The 20,097-nt window shown below is 41.8% G+C and overlaps 1 protein-coding gene across 3 annotated transcripts in view; it reads right to left on the bottom strand.

Annotated features, from left to right (window-relative positions):
- Nucleotides 1–20,097, bottom strand: part of FGF14 (fibroblast growth factor 14) — a 552,631-nt gene that overhangs the window by 169,766 nt on the left and 362,768 nt on the right. The window contains exon 1 of one of the 3 annotated variants that reach the window (XM_070408636.1): nt 1,885–2,077. The exons of the other annotated variants lie outside the window; for them this stretch is intronic. Within the exon in view, the coding sequence (XP_070264737.1) occupies nt 1,885–2,077 (193 nt within the window). Of the gene's footprint in view, nt 1–1,884; nt 2,078–20,097 lie in introns of those variants that run through there. 3 annotated transcript variants of the gene reach the window in all.

The raw sequence follows: 20,097 nt of genomic DNA, 5'->3' as shown, positions 1-20,097 counted from the left end.
AGCTCAGATGTCTTTCTATATCTGAGAAAAAAGTATAATCCCATCTTAAAACTCTAAAGTGTGAAAGAAACCCTCCATCACCCAATGACACAAAACATTTACTGTATCTATTTATAAAATAATCTACTGGTTGTGTATTTAAAGAAACACACAGTAAGTTTTAATCAGTTTATATTAAAATAATCTTATCTAGAAGGGAATATGTTTACTTCAAGTAGATGGCAAATTTGTAGCTCTACCTGCTGAGAACTGTATTCTAAAAGATAATCTCATGAAATAAGGGGAGAAGCAAACACTTTAAGCCACGATAATGTGACCCTCCATGCATCAAAAATATTTAAAATAGTCAAGTGGGTCTTCTAATACAAAGTTTTGTTAGATAAAGCTCTAAGCTAAAGTGGAAAATTAAAATCCATTTTTCTTAATAGCTTCTACACTGTTCTAAAAATATTGTCCCCAAAAACTTCATCTGAAAGTATTATATTTATTAATTTTTTATTTTTAAAAGTCTTTTATTTATATAATTATTACATTCATATAATTTTATCTCCCTTAAAACGGCCACTGTTATATTTCTCTTTTTTTTTTAAGCTTGATTCTAAGAACAAGTAACCTCCAATTTCTTATTGTAACAATAAGGTATTGTCCTTGAAAAATATTTAGCTCAGCCTTTAAAAAAAAAAAAGGAGCATTAAAACTTTTGGTCATAAATCTGTAAATGTGTGGAACACTCACCTAGATTCACATGTATAGTATATGCTTCTCTCTCCTGTCTTTGGAACAACAGGACATTTAAAACAAATACAGCTGGGAACTGAGAATACAATGTGCTGGGCAAACATATACTCCTATTAACGTAAATATATCCTTTGATGTTTCCTGACAAGCCCATAGTTATGAAAAGCAAGCAATCCCCATTTCTCCCACAGAACACCGCACATGCTCTCAAAGCAACCGCCCTTAGCAACTGGATGGATGTGGAGACAGGCAGAGATGAACAAAAGCCGCTGGGCTCTGGCTCCTCAGTGAGTTGCCATCTCAGACCCTGACATTTCAAAGGTAGCAAAAGAAGGTCATGCTGGGCACTAGTTACTTCTATGTTTTTTTAAGGCATAGTATGGCAGCTACAGTGGTCATCTGTAATGTAGTAACTGCTTGGTTTGCCTCACGTAATTCGCAAGTCCTTGAATTAAAATTGATACATATGGGGGATGTGTCCTTCGCCAATCCGCTAATTAAGACGCATTCTTCCTTAGTCTGCGCCCCTCTCGGAAGATGTGACTGAGGGGCTTGGGAGTGCTCAATGCCGCAGGTTAGGCAGCCTTCCCTAAATCTCCACTGAACTAGCCTAGCCCTTAGTTCGCACACATACACCCTTCACACACTTCTCTGACACCAGCCCCTGCGGAGGGCACTGTGGGGCTCACCACATCTCATGTCGGTCTAGAAGCCAAGGAGGTTTCCAGACATCCTGGGGGACCGAGGTCAGACACACACAAAATCCCTGACACCTCCACTCAGAATGGAAGCAGCCAGCGCGACCCCGAGGGGTTGCAGAGATCTTTGCCCGGGGTTCTGGAGTCAGACTCCATCCCCGGGGGAAACCAAGCCCCTCGAGTAGAGAGCTTTTCTCTGGAACCCAGCTCGGAGGAGACTCAAGAGACAGCGGGCAGAGCGGGTTGAGTTTTCAGGGGCTACAGGTTGCCTGGGAGCACGTTCCCAGCTCCCGCGGTCAGAAGGCGCTCAGAGCGCTGGTCAGGGAGACTCGGGGAGGCGGGGGAGACTGGGAGGCTAATGGAGGAAAGGGGACGCCCCGAGAGGTCCATGCAGGCGGGGAGATGGGGAGATCCGAGGGTGCACCACCCAACAGTGACCCACACAGACCTTGGCGCCGCAACCTGCGCTTCTTGAGACCGAAGATGCGTACTTTGGAAAAAATATCCACCAGGTTGCCATTGCAGAGCCCGCGGTTCTTGCTGGGGCTGCTCCGCCTCCTGCTGGCAGACGGCCGGTCCCAGTGCTGCTCCCGAGCCTGCCGCTTCTGGCGGATCAAGCCGCTGGCGATGGCCGCAGCCATGGTGGCTCGGGGATGGGTCCGGGTGAGGTGGAGGACAGAGGGAAGGGGAGCTGGGGGCACGGGAGAGGGGAGAGGCGGCGCGGACCCCGGCTCGCCCTCGGGGAGGCGGCTGGGGGAAGCCGGAGGGGTTGGGGAGCGGCGTAGGGGCGCTCAGTCCCGACTGGGACCCATGGTCCTCTCCACCCGGTTGCGGGGCCAGGTGCGCAGATGCGCCCTGGGCGCGGCGGGGCGAGCCCCAAGAGCCCGAGGTCCGTCCGCAGGTTTCTGGCCGCGTTGGAGCTGGGAGTGGGTTTGGGGTTGCGGCCGCCGCGGTCACCACACAACGCTGGAGCCCTCTCGGGGACCGACACCGCCACTCGCGCTGCCTTTTTGCCCTGCCCACCTTCTCGGCAGGCGGTGGGACTCGCCGCCTTCTTCCAGGGCACTGGATGGAGGCAGGTCCCGGCCGGGACCCGGCGAGTCCGTCTGATCGGTGCGCGTTGAGTAGGACTCAGCTTCTGGCTGGAGCTGCCCCGCGTCCGGTACCGCCGCCGGCGCCGCCGCCGCTGCCGCCCGTTCTGGGGTTCTGCCGGTGATTGTCAAGTGCTTTGAGAATCAGCATCTGGAGAAAGCAATCTTCTCCTTGGAGATCGCTCATCAAAGCGCTTCACTGCCATCCACTACCCCCACCTCACGTCCCCCTCCTCTCTTCAGGAAGAAAAAAAAAGTATGCATATAGAATACTATGTTTAAAAATATTATGAACAATAAAGACAGCTCAAATGGACTACAAGAGGTGTGGGGCTAAGAGGTTGAGCCAAAGCAGATGGAACTGAAGGAATATCGCCGCGCTTTTTCTTAGATCAAACTCAGAGGTTTCCGAGGCGTCTGTGGCCTAGCTGGGGCTTCTGGATCTCCCGGTTCACAGAAACTCTGAGCTTTGGTTGAAGGGTGGGGTGGTTTCCGCCCTCCCCAGTAATCCCTCTGGCACCAAAGCCACCCCACCCAGGGAAGGAGGAGGAGGAAGCGGAGAGGCTGGGAGGGAGGAGAGTGTGTCCTGAGGAGGGAGGCGCCTCCAGTCTTCACCTAGTCCGCCCAAACTTGCTGCACTCTCCCTTCTGCTGCCAGGAAGGGTAGGCTTGTCATTTTGAAAAGGCAACACGGAGCAAGGAGGGAGGAAGGGCAGGTGAGAAGATGTGGCAAAGTGACTTGGGAAGACCCCTTTCCAAATCTGCTCTCTGGCACTTAGAGGAAGAGACACAGCACCCTGTGGTTGCTACAAAACAGCAGCTGGCTAGGATAACGGCCTAAGGAAAATTGAAGAAGTCACAGCCGAGATATTAAGGGTGGGGGAGCATGTCACAGTATTCCAATGACAACAAAAACCACCAGACTGAAGGACAGTCCAAACTGAGCTCCCGACTTTGTGTCCCTGGGTAAAGAAACTCTGTCAGCGGGCAAAGCCATAAGGACTGTGTCTGAAATTCATGCACAACAGTGCTGCTTCCCCTCGCGTCCCTGTCTGTTTCCCCGACGGTGTTCGGTCTTGGATAACTGAAAATTTGAAGGCCCTCGAGGAAGGGATCAAGTGGAAGGCGCCCTAGGAAAGGAGGTTTGAGGGGAAAATAGAAAAAAAAACACTTCACGCTTGGATGATACAGATCCATGGTTTCTAGGATACACTCTGAGTGACAGACCGAGTGTAGCTGTTGCTAGTGTGGCTTCTTACCTTTTCCTCTTCCCTCTTAGCTGCTTTGCTTATCATTACAGGGAGATAGAGAAAAGAAAAGCCAAACTAGACTTCTCACAGTCCAAAGTGAAGAATGGAGGAAAGAAGACTCATTTGGTAATGAGAGACTTGTAGCAATCAATTCTCTGGTAACTGCTTTAGAGCTGGAGTGAAGAGGCACATCTAAAAGCAACCCAGGGAGCAGTTTTGAACCAACACACACTTTCTCTTTGTTTCAGGAATAAGCGGCAAAGTACTACAAGGACTTGCAACCAGGCCAATGAAAGAAATTCAGCCAACAGCTGATTACAGAGAGGCTAGACACCTTCTGCTCTAAAGAACTTTCCCACATTCTCTCCACGCAAGCAATTACTGCTGAGCTGGTATTTGTTCTATTCACTCCATTGTTGCTAACAAGTCTCCTTTGGAGAAGATAATTTAATGTAAAGGGAGTACATGTAGATTTGGGTCCAAAGCAGTCAGGACAGTGTATATCATATTTAACATTAAAGAACATACTCTTTTAGCTTATTTTCCCTATCTTGTTATGTTATATCTACAAAATAACCACAATATTAAAAGAAATAGGGCTCTGGCCTGTGTGGCTAAGTGGATAGAGGATAGGCCTTAGCACCAAAAGGAGCACAGAATCAATTTCCCATAAAGGACAATACCTGGGTTGCAGGTTCCACCTCTGGTCCTGGTCAGGGTGCCTGCGGAAGGCAACCCATGGATCGGTCTCTTTCTCTTCTCTCCTCTCCTCTCCTCCCCTCCCCTCCCCTTCCCTCCCCTCCCCTCCCCTCCCCTCCCCTCCCCTCCTCTTCTCTTCTCTCTCCCTCTCTCTCCCCCCTTCCACACTCCAAATATCAATGAAAAAAATATCCTCAGTGTGGATTAACCAAAAAGAAGAAGAAGAGAAAGAAAGAAGTAGGAGTAATTTTGCCAGAAATTTATAATCCCTAATCACCATGAGATAGTAAAAATGAGGAAAAGGGATGTATTAGCTATTTTGCTCTATCTCTATCACTTTATTTTCTGTTTTACATATCTTTGTTCTTACATTTTTACTAAGTATGTATTAAAGTTGTGTGGTCATGCCCCTGCTTAAAAAGGAAAGCCATCTGCAGAGATGGATACATCTAATAAAAGGCTACCAAAGTATGTCTTTTTAAAAATCCGCTAAAATGAAGTCCAACTGAACATGAAGAGTAGCTACTCCTGCCTTCCATTATTGAAGACAGACCATTTGGACATTTAGGATGTTATGGCTTGGAATACTCAAATGACTTTACAATTAAAGCAAACATATTTACCTAAAGCCACTGGTGGGTTTTTCTAAGAAGAAAAATGTTAAGCACATTGGCCTGTTAAATATAGTACAACTCCCTCAATCAACATATCCCAGTCTGCTTTGCAAGGTTTTTCTTTTTTGTCTTTATATGTGGCTATTATATTAATTTGAACAGAGTCAGATTAAGCTTAGTACTATTATAGCTGTTTTAATTCTTTTATTTCCAGGCATTTTCTTACATTGCAGTCTTTTCCCCAATCGGGATTTGGGCTCCTTTACAGTCCCAGCAACCTACAGACCAGGCTGTGATTCAGCACCACGGACAGGGATCCCGCCCCAGCCACAGCTCTCAAAGCAGAAGCAAGTTCCCCGCAGGGTAGGAGCTTTGTCCTCAGTCTCTGATATTGTCCTCCCTAACTAGCGCTTTCTACCATTTTTCTTCCCCACCCCCTCCCCCCGAGATGGAAAGGATATTAATCCCCACAGTTTAACTGACATTAATAACACACACCTTGGAGCACAAAGCCTTTCAGCTTTTTGATAACGGAGAAATACTCTCTCTTCCTGATGCATTCCCACCACCTGGTGCAGCGCCTAAAACAGCGGACTCCTCAGTCTCAGGGCTTCTATTCAGACTGTGAATTTCACAAGCTTAGAGCAGTTACGTGATTTCCTGTTTTTAAGGGAGCTTGGAGTGGGGGCAGCATGGGATAATCAAGGTCTTTTTTTTTTTTTTTAGCTTAATCTCTGCGTTTCCCTTTTACCTTCCCACAACACTGTTGAGTTGTTTACAGATAGAGGTTAATAGAAAGAAAACGCAAGAGAGCCATCTGCTGTCTTAAGCTGTGATAAAAGCCTGTGCAAAACTAGAGTGAAAAGCCGTTCAGGGTGGATGAACACAAATCCACCCTGAACACAAATTTCTCACTCATGAGAAGCTCCTTGCAGTTGTTAATTTCACCACTGACTTGATAAAAACAACAACAACAATGAAGTACTACCCAGGTAGAGTGGCTGCTGACCAACCCGTTAGGAGTCTGAACTCTGATTTCAGACAGTCTTGGTTCATGTCTTGATTCTGCTACTTCCTGGCTGTATGATAAAACAACTACAGCAAGTTGCTTTATTCTCTCTCAGCTTCAATACCTTCATTCTAAAATTAAGATCCTAATAGAATCTCCTTTTCAACTTTTGTGAGATCAAATTTAGTAAATGAATGTAGAGATCTTAGTTCAGTGTTTGGCACATCCTAAGTGCTCCAAAATGACAGCTATTATTTTTATTATCTTCCAGATCACTCATGTCTATCTTGTAACTTTTTTCCAATTTTCAATATCAAAATATATGTATTCTCATGTATACTTTCTCACCTCCTAAATGGGTACATGGTAAGACTTAAAATAATCAGAAACATAAAAATTATTTTACATTTTGGTGAAAGAGTCCAAGTTCAAACCTTAGTTTATCATTCACTAAATTTGTGAACTCCATTCTGTAAGTCTACTTCCCTACTCATTGAATACTGATAATAAAAACAGTTTCCTTCCTTACAGAGATTAATATGAGAAAACAGGTCTAAACTGTAATGTACCACAAAAGCATGAGTTTGCTGGAAGCTGATTATTTGACTGAGTCTCTGTGCTTTCAGGTCTCCTGAAGATGTCATGCTCCCTTTGGCCCCTCTACTTTGCATATGTTGTTCCCTATGCCTGGACATTTTTATTTCTTCTTGTCCATACCCTCTTGGTAATATAAAACTTGATAAAAACACAACTGGAATAAGGTAAACATAACCTTAACTGTGTGTCTTTGAGCAATTCATTTAAGCTTAGGTCTCAATTTCCTCTCCTGTAAAACCACCCTAATAATTTAAGGCTATTATGAGGAATAAATGAGAACACGTATGTAAAACACTTAAAGCGGTGCCCGCCACAAAGCGCTAATTCAGTAGATAATAGCTACTGGTAATCACTTAACTCTGCATTGATCTCAACCCCAAGTCCTTCACTGACATCTCTGTGAAGATGTCTAGTGAGCATCTCATGCCTCACATAGCCAAGATTGAATTCTCCTTCTTCTTTCTCACACCTGGTCTTCTTCAATCCTCCCATCTCTGTATTGACAACTCCCATCTTCTTGTTCCTCAGGCCTAAAACTTTGACAAGGTACTAATCTCATTTCTTTCTTTAATAGCCCATATGTAATTCCTCAGCAAAATCTATTCACTCTGTCTTTAAAATATGATTATTTCTCACTATCTCCACTTCTGCCAACCATCATCACGTGGACTATCACAAGAGCTCCTGATTGGTCTCTTTGGATCCAACCTTGCTTTTCTTTAATATGCCCTCAGTCCTGTGGCTAACGTGATGAAGATATAAAATAGATCACACTACTGCTCAAAATCCTATACCTCAATAGAAACCTAAAACCTCACAGTACCTACAGTCTCTATATATAAAAGTCTAAGAGACCATTAGACCATTCGTGGTAGCTATGATGCACAATGACCACCAGGGGACAGACGCTCAATGCACAGGCATGGAAACATGAAACAGACTGATGAATGTCAGAGGGAAGGGTGGAGGGGGAAAAGTGGGAAGAGATTAACCAAAAATCTGAAATAGACTGATGAATCTCAGAGGGAAGGGGGAGGGGGAAGGGTGGGAAGAGATTAACCAAAGATCTTAAATGCATACTAGAGGCCCGGTGCATGAATTTGTGCAGGTGGGGGGAGGGGTCCCTCGGCCTGGCCTGTGGGGATCGGCCGAAACCAGCAGCCCAACATCCCCTGAGGGGTCCCAGTTTTCGAGACGGTGCAGGCCAGGCCAAGGGACCCCACCGGTGCACAAGTCCATGCACCAGGCCTCTAGTGCCCAGAATAATTTGCATTTCACATGTGCCTTCATTTGGTATCTGATAGCTCTACTTCTTTCTTTTCTTTTTTTTAAGTATTTTTTTTATTGATTTCAGAGAGAAAGAAAAAGGAAGAGAGAGATGGAAACATCAATGATGAAAGAGAATCATTGATCGGCTCTTTCCTGCACGCCCCCTACTGGGGATCGAGCCCACCAGGGTATATGCCCTGATGGGGAACTGAACATAGGTCGATGTTCAACCACTGAGCTATAATGGCTGGGCTCTACTTTTTTCTTTTCATTCACCAGTTGCTATTCCTCAAACCATCGGGCATGCTCCTATGGCAGGATATTTATACTTGATCTTCCATGCGATTCTCACCTCCTTCAGTCCTTTGCTTACATATTATCATCTCAGGTGAGGTCTTCTCTAACAAATCTATTTAAAATTGCAACCACCAAACACAGTCAATCCCTTCTCCCTTCCCTGCTTTCTGGTTCTACTTAGCACTTCCAACTATTTAAAGTTCTGTGCATTTCCTTTATTTATTTGGATTATCTTGCTCTTAAAATATAAGCCTCTGAGAGAACATATTTTTTCTCATTTGTCTTCTGCCACATACCCAGTGCTTAACATGGTGCTAGGCAGAGTAAGTGCTCAATAATATTTGTTTATTGAAAGCATTAATAAGTTGGATATATATATATATATATATATATATATATATATATATATAGACATTAATACCAAATAAGAGGAACAGAAAATCCTGCTTAGTGATGTCTTTCAAAGATGAATTACCCTCTGATGCTCAAACTCTTTAAGCACCAAGACATCTAAAATTCTGTGTGGATTACACACAATCTCAACCCCATGAATAGGATATACAGAGAGCACCTTAGCCTTTGCTTGATGAACCTGGGCTCAACCTAACATGGCATGCAGTTTGAGTTCTGAATTCCAACAGTGATAACTAAGGCAGCGATTTTCATCCTTTCTCATCTAATAGAACATATAAACTAATTAATAAAATTTTGCAGTTCACCAAAATATATATTTTTTGCCGATTTGACAAAAAAAGGTATAATTTTGATTCATTCATACCAAATGGTTATTCTTGTGTTAGCTGTTGTCATTTCTTTCTTTCTTTTTCTTTTTTTTACAATTTAAGGGAAAAGAGGTCAGTGCCCCTGACTAGTCAGGTATTGCATGTTTTAAAAATTCTTGCAGCACACTGTTTGAAAATCACTGTGCTAGGGGCTTATTGAGGATGGGAGACTGAGTCCACCTGATCTGGACAGGACTATACTACGATCTTTGTGACTCATCTCCCTGCACCATGTTTTCTCCCTTGCTTTTGGTTGCCAGTTGACAATATGCCCCTTTTTAAATTCGTTACATTGAATCCATCATGAATTCATCACAAATTGGAAACTAGATGAACATATTTATTAGAAATATCTGTAAATATAAAAGTAAATGAAGTTTAAGGGAAGAGAGTATGTAAACAAATACAGTCTTATTGATATTGGTTAAATTATTTAAAAAGCCTTTTCCCCATTGTCTTCTGAGTTTTTGTTATGCTTCCGTGGACTCTGTTACATAGATTGCTTAAGTTCCAAATAGATAAGTTTCTATAATTTTGTGTTTATTTCAACTTCAAATAAACAAAATGTCCAAGGAACATATTTTGTGACATTGGTGTTTATATTAAATTATATCACTTCTTATTTTTAACAAACAACCTATTTTTTCTTTTATTTCTGCCATTGCCATAGCCATTTATTTGATCTTAACCAAATTCCTCAAATCTAAGAAATCATTTAAGATGCATCATTATTTTAGGTAAGACAAGAAAAAAAAAACCTACGTTATTAAATTACATCATACCATAAATTTTAAGATTTATACCGATTTCAGAGGTGTTTTTGCATTTTAGAAGTAATGAAATTTCATCTAATGGGATTTTATAAGTCTATAAATGTGAGTTGTACTCTTGTTAAGTCTGTTTTACTATATTTTGCTTAGACATTACAAATCTTTTGGTTAAAAAATACTTTCAGTGCCTCAGAGCATCTGAGTTCTAAAACATCTTTAGTTTTCTTGCTATTATCATTTTAATTCCTTTATCTCAAAGTGGTTCTAAATTGGAGAGATACATAGGGTAGAAGCAAATATTCCCCAAATGGTCCCTGTCTACTTACTTGATTATCCCCATACACTGAGTGACTCAGCCCACTTTTGTCACATGGTCTCCTTTGTACATCACTTTTGAACATTTCAAACATCTTCTAAATTAAGGATAAAATCTCAGCGTCCAACATTTTTTTACACAACAAAGTTATTATAGACTAATTTGGCGTGAGCTAGAGTGGGCTTTTTAGGATATACTGGTATTTGTGTTTTTAACCTTTATTCTGGATAAATGAGTTCTGCTTGAAAGTAGACGAGATAATCTGAGAATGAAGGAAATACTGATGTCCTTTACATTTTTCACTCATTTGGGAGAACATAAAAAAGAAATGTTAAGTTATACTTGGACAAAATTTCAGCTAGTTAATGAAGACTGGCTGTGTCTCTACTCATTATAATTTAAATTCATATTTTATAATTTTCTGTGACAGTATTATTGATCTTTAGATACAAAGGATAATCTAAATAAATGTTAAAATATTTTAAATTATATTTTTTTAGGAAGTGATTGCAATATGTTATAACATTTTTATTAAATAATTTTGATGAATATATTTATTTCTAGTAGGCAGCAGATTTCAATTTATTAAAAAAAAAAAATTTTACCAGGCCAATGTGCCTCAGAGGTTGAGGATTGACCTATGAACCAATTGACCTATGAACCAGGAAGTCACGGTTCAATTCCTGATCAGGGAACAAGCCCAGGGTTGCAGGTTCGATCCCCGGTAGGGGGCATGCAGGAGTCAGCCAGTCAATGATTCTCTCTTATAACTGATGTTTCTAACTCTCTTTCCTCCTTCCTTCATCTCTGAAATCAATAAAAATATATTAAAAAAAAAAAACCTGGAAGGAATTTATTGTTGCTTAATATTTTGATTCAATAAAGAAAAAGTGAAAACTATTGGTACCAAAAACTCGTGAACATTCTTCCTGATAGAAGCAATACCAGATTGATAATACCAGATGGCTTAGCTTTACATATCTAGTGTAGTTTTAAAATCTAACTAATATGTTGGAAAAATATTCTCAGTGGCTTCCAGCCTTCTATATTAAAATGAACCCAAAATGTGTACAACATTCATTTCAGAACTATGAATATTGACTTATATTTCCTTATTCTATATCAGTAGTGAGAGATGATAACATCAATTTTAATGATATATCAGTGAATTGGCTGTTTAAAAAGACTATTAAATATTTCAATAAAAAATTTACTCAATTTCAAAAAGATTTTTTTGAGAATTTTCATTTATAATCTCCATGCAAAGATTCTGTGTGCATATATGATATAATTTTATCAGTATTTAACATTGTGACCAATTTCTATTTAATGATTACTAGAATGACCACTTTCATAACAATTAATTGATTATGTTCTTTGTATATATGGGTTAAACATGTATATAAACATATGCATCTGCACACACATGCATACATACATTTACATACATACATGCATGCAACATTAAACTTAACTAAATTCCTGAATCTAGCAAAGATAATTGTGAAACATCAGTTATTTCCAAAGAAAAACAACTTGCAATTCAAATCACTTAGAAAGATACCCAACTCAAGACTTTTAGAAAACTATTTTCATTACCACCTGAGAGTGTAGGTTCCTAGAACTCATGGAAGTAATTTAATATTTTTCAGTTCTTATGTACTAAGTAGGAACTCAGCTCATAAATGTGACCTCAATTTATAATAACACTAGAGGCCCGGTGCACAAAAATTTGTGCACTCAGGGAAAGGGGGGGTCCCTCAGCCCAGCCTGTGCCCTCTCCCAGTCTGGGACCCCTCAGGAGATAACGACCTGCTGGCTTCGGCCTGCTTCCGGGTGGCAGAGGGAAGGCCCAATCCCTAGGTGCAGCCCCTGGTCAGGCTCAGAGCAGGGCCAATTGGGGAGTTGGGGCGCCGCTCCCTGTCATGCACAGAGCAGGGCGGTTCGGGAGGTTGCGATCCCACCCTCAGTCACGCTCAGGGTAGGGCTGATTGGGGGGTTGGGGCACCGCCCTCTGTCACACTCAAGGCAGGGTCGATGGGGAGGTTGCGGCGCCACACCCTGTCATGCATAGAGCAGGGCCGATCAGGGGATCAGGGGGTTGGGGCGCTGCCCCCTGTCATGCACAGAGCAGGGCCGATCAGGGGGTTGAGGAGCTCCCCGCTGTCACTCACAGAGTAGGGCTGATAGGGGAGTTGGGGCACCGCCCCCTGTCACACACAGAGCAGGGCCGATCAGGGGTTGGTGCGCTGCACCCTGTCAAACACAGAGCCGCAGAGCAATCAGGGGGTTGGGGAGCTCCCCCCTATCAGGCACAGAGCAGGGCAGATAGGGAGGTTGTGGCCCCGCCCCCTCTCACACACAGAGCCGCAGGGCGATCAGTGGTTTGGGCGCTGCCCCCTGTCACGCTGATCCCGGTGCCGGGAGGCATATTACCCTTTTACTATATAGAATAGAGGCCTGGTGCATGGGTGGGGGCTGGCTGGTTTTCCCTGAAGGGTGTCCTGGATCAGGTTGGGGGTCCCCACTGCGATGACTGGCCAGTCTGGGTGAGGGGCTGAGGGCTGTTTTCCAGAAGTGAGTGACTGAAGCTTCCAACCGCTCCTTGTTTTCTTTTTTTTTTTTTTTATTCTGGGCCAGCTTTAGCTCTGAGGCCTTGCCACTGAAAACATCGATACAATGTTGCTAAAGCCCAGCTGAATGAAAGCCAGTTTCTGGGGTTTTGTTTAGCTTCTTATTTGCGACATAGTATATAGTTGCTTAGAGTTGCAGCTGAGAGGCCGGCAAGTGAGGCGGGGAACGTTGGAGTCCGCAGTCACTGGAGCAAGCGAGCCTCATGTTCGCTTCCAGCTGCCTGGCTGACGGCCGCCATCTTGGCTGACAGTTAATTTGCATATACTCACTGATTAGCCAATGAAAAGGGTAGTGGTCATATGCTAATTACCATGTTTCTCTTTTATTAGTGTAGATTTCTTAATTAAAGTGTATGACCTAGAAGTCCATCAGGAAACACTATATTCTACACACCTCCAAAAACTCTTTACAGCTCAGAGATTACTTCCTTCTAAACTCTGGGACCAATCCTTGTCTTAGGGTTGAGAGTTTAGGAAATATAGCTAAGTACCTTAAATCTTAGGGTTCTGGAAAAATTGTTATTTATTTATTTCATATCATGTAATCTACTTCTAAAAGATGTATATGAAAGTAATTTCCAAAGTGCTTATACTTAAGAAATGTTATTATTATAAACTAGAGGCCTGGTGCATGAAATTCGTGCGTGGAAGGGGTGGGAGGGGGTGTCCCTCAGCCCAGCCTGCACCCTTTCGCAATCCAGGACCGCTGGCTCCTAACCACTCTGCCTGCCTGCCTGATTGCCCCTAACCACTCGCCTGCCTGTCTGATAGCCCTTAACTGCCTCTGCCTGCCTACCTGGTCACCCCTAACCTCTCTGCCTGCCTGTATGATCACCCCTAACTGCTCGCTTTCCTGCCTGATAGCCCCTAAACGCCTCCGCTTTGGCCCCCGCTTTGTCAGAAAGACATCCAGAATGATGTCCAGAAGGCCATTCGGTTGTCCGGTCTAATTAACATAATATGCTTTTATTATTGTAGATTGATTCCTGAGTCTAGTCCCAACTTTGTAGGTTAGAACTGAAAATTTGATCCTTAATTATTCTCCTGAGTCCCAGGAACCTACAAAATGCTTCCCATGTTTCTGTAACAAATTACTACAAAAGTAGTTGCTTAAAACAAGATATTTATTCTCTCAAAGTTCTGAAGGTAGAAAGTCCCTAGTAAGTTTCACTAGGTTTTGTCAAGATATCTATGGAGTTGGTTCCTTCTAAAAGCTCTGAGGAAAGAATAAGCTTGTTTTTTTATTTGTTTTTTCTTCTAAAGGCCAACTTCATCCCATGGCTCATGGTCTTTTCCTTGCATCCTTCCAAATACTTGCTTCTGTTGTCACTTCTCTTACTACTAATTCTGATCCTCCTGCTTTCCTCTAATATGAATCCTAGTAATTACACTGGGTCCACCCAGATAATTTAGAATAATCTCCCTATCTCAAAGTCTCTAATTTAATTACATATGCAAAATCTCATTCATCATGTCAACTAACATATTCATAGGCTGCATGGATTAGGACTGGGACATCTTTGGGGGCTATTATGCAGTCTTCCATACCTCCCCGATATCAAAAGCACATGGAAATAGAGCCTTACCCTAGCATTTGACAATCACTCACCCAAACCCACTACCATGACAGGATAATTGCTTCAGAATGTTTTTAAATTAAGAGTCCTGCTTCCTGCAAATACACACACACACACACACACATACTAGAGGCTCAGTGCACGAATTCGTGCATGGATGGGGTCCCTCAGCCTGACCAGCAATCAGGGCCATCTCACCCAGTCCCAATAGGGGCTGATTGGGTCCAGCCAGCTGGGGTGAGGGACCACGGGCGGTTGGCTGGCCGTGGGAGGTTGACTATGGGAGCACACTGACCACCAGTGGGCAGCTCCTGCATTGAGCATCTGCCCCCAGGTGGTCAGTGTGCATCATAGCAACCAGTCGACTGGTTGTAACGGTCGCTTAGGCTTTTATATATACATCGATATTTTTTAACACCAACTGCTTACTTGGTTGAATCTCTGATGACTGCCTGCCTCTGTATTCCCATTGCATTACTCCCTGCTCAGAATAATGTCTTATTATTGGCGGGTGTCTCTGATATCACCCTTTTAACTAAATTTCTTGAATTTACTTATTGCATCTCTCAGAAAGAAATGTACAGCAATCCTCAGTAGTTGCGGAAACATTTGCTCCCTTGGGGGTCATGAGTATGCATTTTCTGAGACCCACATAAATCCATGGAGAATTTAATTTCTTGAGTTTATAACATGCTTTTCATGAAATTTAGAGCCATAGAATTGAGCTGACTAAAACTAAAGCTAGACTGGTGATGCTCCACAAGATGAGATTTGGTGCCTAAGGCTATCACCAAATGAGGGAAATAGATTCTGAAAATCCTTTTTTTCCCCCCATTCCATTTTCATTCTTATGTAACAGTAGGGGCAGTAGATAATTGCTGTTTTCTTTTTGAAATGTAGACTAGCTCTGTAAGTAAGAATTTGCCTTAAATATAGATTGAACACTAACTAACTATAAACGAAAGATGTCATTCACGTCAATGATTTTTAAAGGAGTCAAAAATATTTTTCACAGTTTGATGTGAACAGAAAGAGGAGGAATGTCAGAAAAAAGAATAATTTCTGGTGAAATACCATGGAGAGTTTTACATAAACAAAACTTTCGGGCCTGGTCTCTTAGTCTCTTTGCTCTCTCCTTTGCCCCGCTTGTCCTTTTATATTGTCACTTACTTTTCCTTCCTCTGGGTCCCTCCAGGGATTTGAAACTGATTTCCAGAGATGAGAGTACCCAATGGTTGAAAAAAATCTCTGTCTGTGATTCAAGAACAGCAGGTATTCTATTTTGCAGGTAGATACAGATATATTTATATAGTATACCTATATAGATATATAAACTTGAAACACCAAGATATTTCAGTGCACAGATCTCTTCCAATGGGCAGGAATAAACTGTCCAAACAGAATTATTTTTCCCCAGATACCTAATTGGTGCAGTCAGCTGGGCGAACGAAAGGGTAGCTCTGGCCACACTCATAGGTCTATGTTCATTTCTCCATAAAATGGGCTTCGTGATCTGCTCAAGTGATTTAGTTCTAACAGGACAAGTCTCATAGGTAGTTTACATCAGAGACTCTTAACTGCAAACAGGAGAAAGGACTTTAACATATCTTTACACTATAAAGTTTAAAGTTTAGTCCTTATTGTCCTTCTATAAGAGTCAGCAGATATGCAAATGGTCCTTTTTACTTTTCAGGCCCCCTTAGGCAGAGATAAACCAGGTGTCCTGACTTCCAGACCCTGACTGTGAAGTGTTCCGCTCCTCTACTTGCCCTTTAGAGGGACATTCTACCATCTCTCCATAATTCATGCCCACCTACTCCCAGCTTCTCAAGCTCTCCTGGGATGATCTGTTTTGGCTCCTAAAAACTCCCAGGCACCCCTGGGCCTGGCATATGCTGACACACCATAGGTATTCAGTTAGTGTTTGTGGAAGGGAGGGAGAGAATAAAAAAGGAATAGCCTCAGGTTCTAGACTTTTGATCTATTTAATTATTTACCCAACAGTAAAATATACCTACCCTGGGTCCCATTTCCCCAGCAACACTATAACTTTTCAAAGGATGTGGAAACAATACCCAATACCATGTCTGAAAGAAGCTACTCTTACTCTTGAAGCAATAAAAAGGGCCCAAGGGGAAGAGGCTTGTGTGTGTATGTGGGGGGGGGGGGGGGGGGGGGGAGGTATTCAGATCCCCTGATTTTGGTTAATCTCAATAAATAGGAAAAAATACTAATATGTGCACCAGACTCATATTTTATTCCTCAATTCTAATTATTTATGGATTTGAACTGAAATCTTAATTTGTTACATTATATCATTATCGCCTATCTTTAAAAAGTCAGAACAAGAAGTAACCTTAAAGATGACATAATCTAATAAGCACACTTTACTGATCAATAAACTCAACCCTAAGGAGGTTAATTAATTCACTAAGTGGATTCATAGGCTAACAGGAAGCAGCTCCAGGCCTAGATTCCACATCTGCTGAGGACCTCTTGATTATACCTCTCCACTACCTAGAAGAGCTTGGCTACACTGGAGAAGAATGTCCATTCTATTGTCCCCAGAGCAATTCTGGAACACAACTATCCTCATTCCCTTCGCGTTCAGCACAGTCCTTTTCTCCCATGCAGTCATATATACTATTCTTAAATAACCTGAGTTGCCTATGAATTATTGCTTCTGATATTTGGAAAACAGGTTCCCTTTGGTTAATACACTGATAAAAAGATACTTTTCATAAAAGCATATATTTAAGTTTACATGACCAACCTTCATTCATTCATTCATTCAGTCAGTCAGTCAGTCAATTAGCAAGTCTACTGAGCACTATACTTGACCCCGTATTCAGACATTAAAACATGACTCTACCCTCAAGCAGCTCAGAGTAGAGGGGAAGATCACTGCCTGTGTATGGGACTGATTGTTACAGATGCTGAGTGCAAAGATGGAGCCAGAGTGGAGAGAGGAGTCAGTGCTACCTGAGGAGAGTCAGGAAGACGTCCTGGAAACAGTTGAACTTCACACTGAGGTTTAAAAGATGGGGAGTATTTGCCAGGTAGACAAAGGGGGCAAGGAGATTCCAGAGGGAAAATGTCAAATGAGAGAAACCCCAAGTTAAGACACAGCTTAATATGTGAAGGTCAGTAAAAACAGTTTGGGCACCAAACACACCCAATCCGTGTACAAAGAGCCTCACCTGGTGACCATGTTAAGAATTATATGTCATTGGAGAAGTTTGCATCAGCTTTAGAACTGGCAGAGCAAATAAATATTATGTGCTAATTCATGGAGACATGTTTTTCCATATAGGTTTGCAATGTGACCCACTTACCTGAGTATTTTCATGTCATCGCACTATTCTCATACTCCCCTTTCCCATACTTTTTTACTAAACTGAGGGACAGGGTCATTGGAGTTAAAATGTACACAGAATAGGATATATTATATATATGTATACACACACACACACACACACATATATGGTACTTTTCCTCCAATTCTTTACCAGGAATATGTTCTATCTTCATAATCATAAAAGGTTATCTTTTTTAAAAAAACAGAGAAGTTGATTTAGAAGAAACTTGGAAAACATATATAAAGGAGAAAGTCTTTATGTTTAGCTGAGGAGCAAACTGTGGATATCCATTACCTGAATAGATTATTCTTTCTTCTGATTTTCATATAATCCTGTTGCACCTTTTAACATGAGAGCATATTCTATTTATGTGGCATCACAAGCCTTGCATTTAGAATACTTAAATATATAAATCTATTCCTTTCCCTTTCTGCATTGAGATGTCAAATATTACTGTTTCAATGAAATCATTATAATAAAAACAATAATATCTTTTCCTTGCAAAAACACACAGTTGCAATCTTTAGACAACCTTCAACATAGCTTTTTTGGATATGGGTAATATAAGTTATGGGTTGAGAATATTTAAAAGGTTGGTGCCATAAAGAGCAAAATTAATTTCCTGCAATAAGTATTGCTCTCTTTATGGCCATATGTTGGCTCCTGGGTTAATGACCTGATTTTATTTATAATTCACTCATGTTCCCATATTTCAGTATTAATTATGCACTGATAACCCAGAAATCATCTCTGTCACTGGGATACTCAGTTCTCATGATGCTCTCTGTGTGGTTATGCTATCACACAGATTCTTTTTACCTTAGAGCAGGGGTGGGCAACCCCTGGCACGCGTGCAAAACATGGCATGCCAGTAACTTGCTGGCACGAGAAACCCTCTCTTATAATCTTCCATTTACAATTTTTTTCTTAATATCGACATTTTTATTTTTCAGATAAATTCAGTGTAGGTGCATCTTAGATAAATAAATAATTTTACATAACAAGTTATCTTAAAGACCATAGACATGTATTGACGAGAGAGGGGAAGAGCAATTTCTATGCCTCTGCCTTAACTCTACCTGCCTTCCTAGATCCGACCAGTGTTTTGGTTTCAGCCTCAGATGCAAGGGGTTTTCGTTGACAAGACAACCGCCTCACCTACTTATTCAAAATTTCACTCTATAAAAATGAAACCTTCTCTCTCGCTTTGCCCACCGGTACTAACGAAAGGGGAATAAATTTCTATGTTTCTCTCCATGCGAGCTACAGCAGTAATCTGGTGACGTCATCATCACACATGTTTTCAAAAAATTATGGTTGGCACGCAGAAGAACTTTGAGTCAGAGATTTTGCTGGCTTTGGCACGCACTCACAAAAAGGTTGCCCACCCCTGCCTTAGAGCAACTTTGTCACTTGCAAAGTTTCCTCCACCAATTTTCCTGGCTAGTTGGGATAATAGTTCAATTTCATTTTCTTCACAGAAGTAAATTATTTTATACTGTGATGGTCCTTGCACATTCAGTCTAGATTAAAACTCACACACAGCTAAATAAACATTCTTAAACCCTCTGGGTCTGTCAAGGAAAATAAAGACAACTGCTTCCACACAGAGTTCCAGAGACTAGCTTGTTAAATTCACATGTATTCTTCTGCTCGGAATTTCCATAGGAAGGGTCCTTCTAATCACCAAGTCCTATTTGGTTCTAACAATGCTGTTAAGAGGATGTCTGATTTCCTCTTGAAATCTCCAATGATTTAGGACTCACCAGACCCAGAGTCACCCTCTCCTTTTTCAGATGGCTCTAATTTTAGAAGGCTCTTATCAGGATTGGGCCCAAAGCCTAATTTTGTATTACCCACTGAAACACAATGTTTCCCTCTTCCACATGACAGTCTTTAAGTATTTTATTACAACACATACTCCTCTATTTCTGTCCCTCTAGTTTCAATACATTTAAATGGCACTGACTCATCCATGAGAGCTATCAACAAGGTCACACAAAACCTTTAGGCCTTTTTATGCTTGTCTGTGGACATTTTCTGCTTGTTTCTAGAATTCCAATGAACCTTTTCACTCTCAATTTCTCTTTCCCTTCCTTCTGTCTGGATGTTATGTTTAGTCACAAATATTGAGACGTCAAAATAAAGTTGCTTTTATCTTAATTCTCTTAAAACCTTTGGACTGGCTGCTCACCACATTCCTCCTCTACCATGTTAGAAAAATGAGGGAGATTTTCAGCTTCACTCAATCAGGGAACTTGTCCATTTTATTCACTGCTCCCATAACCTAGCATCACCTTGGCCCCAGAAGTGATTCAGTGACTGGTTGTTGTATAACTTTGGAAGGATGATATACTCTGGGCATACTGGACAGGATACTGATTAAACCTTCAGATCAG

The sequence above is a fragment of the Myotis yumanensis genome, unplaced genomic scaffold (assembly GCF_028538775.1).
Source record: "Myotis yumanensis isolate MYYU_CA2020_CCGP unplaced genomic scaffold, mMyoYum1.0.hap1 SCAF_3, whole genome shotgun sequence".
Classification (NCBI taxonomy): Eukaryota; Metazoa; Chordata; class Mammalia; order Chiroptera; family Vespertilionidae; genus Myotis; species Myotis yumanensis.
The sequence above is the reverse complement of the archived record's forward strand: the minus strand, read 5'-3'. Positions and strand labels throughout refer to the sequence as shown.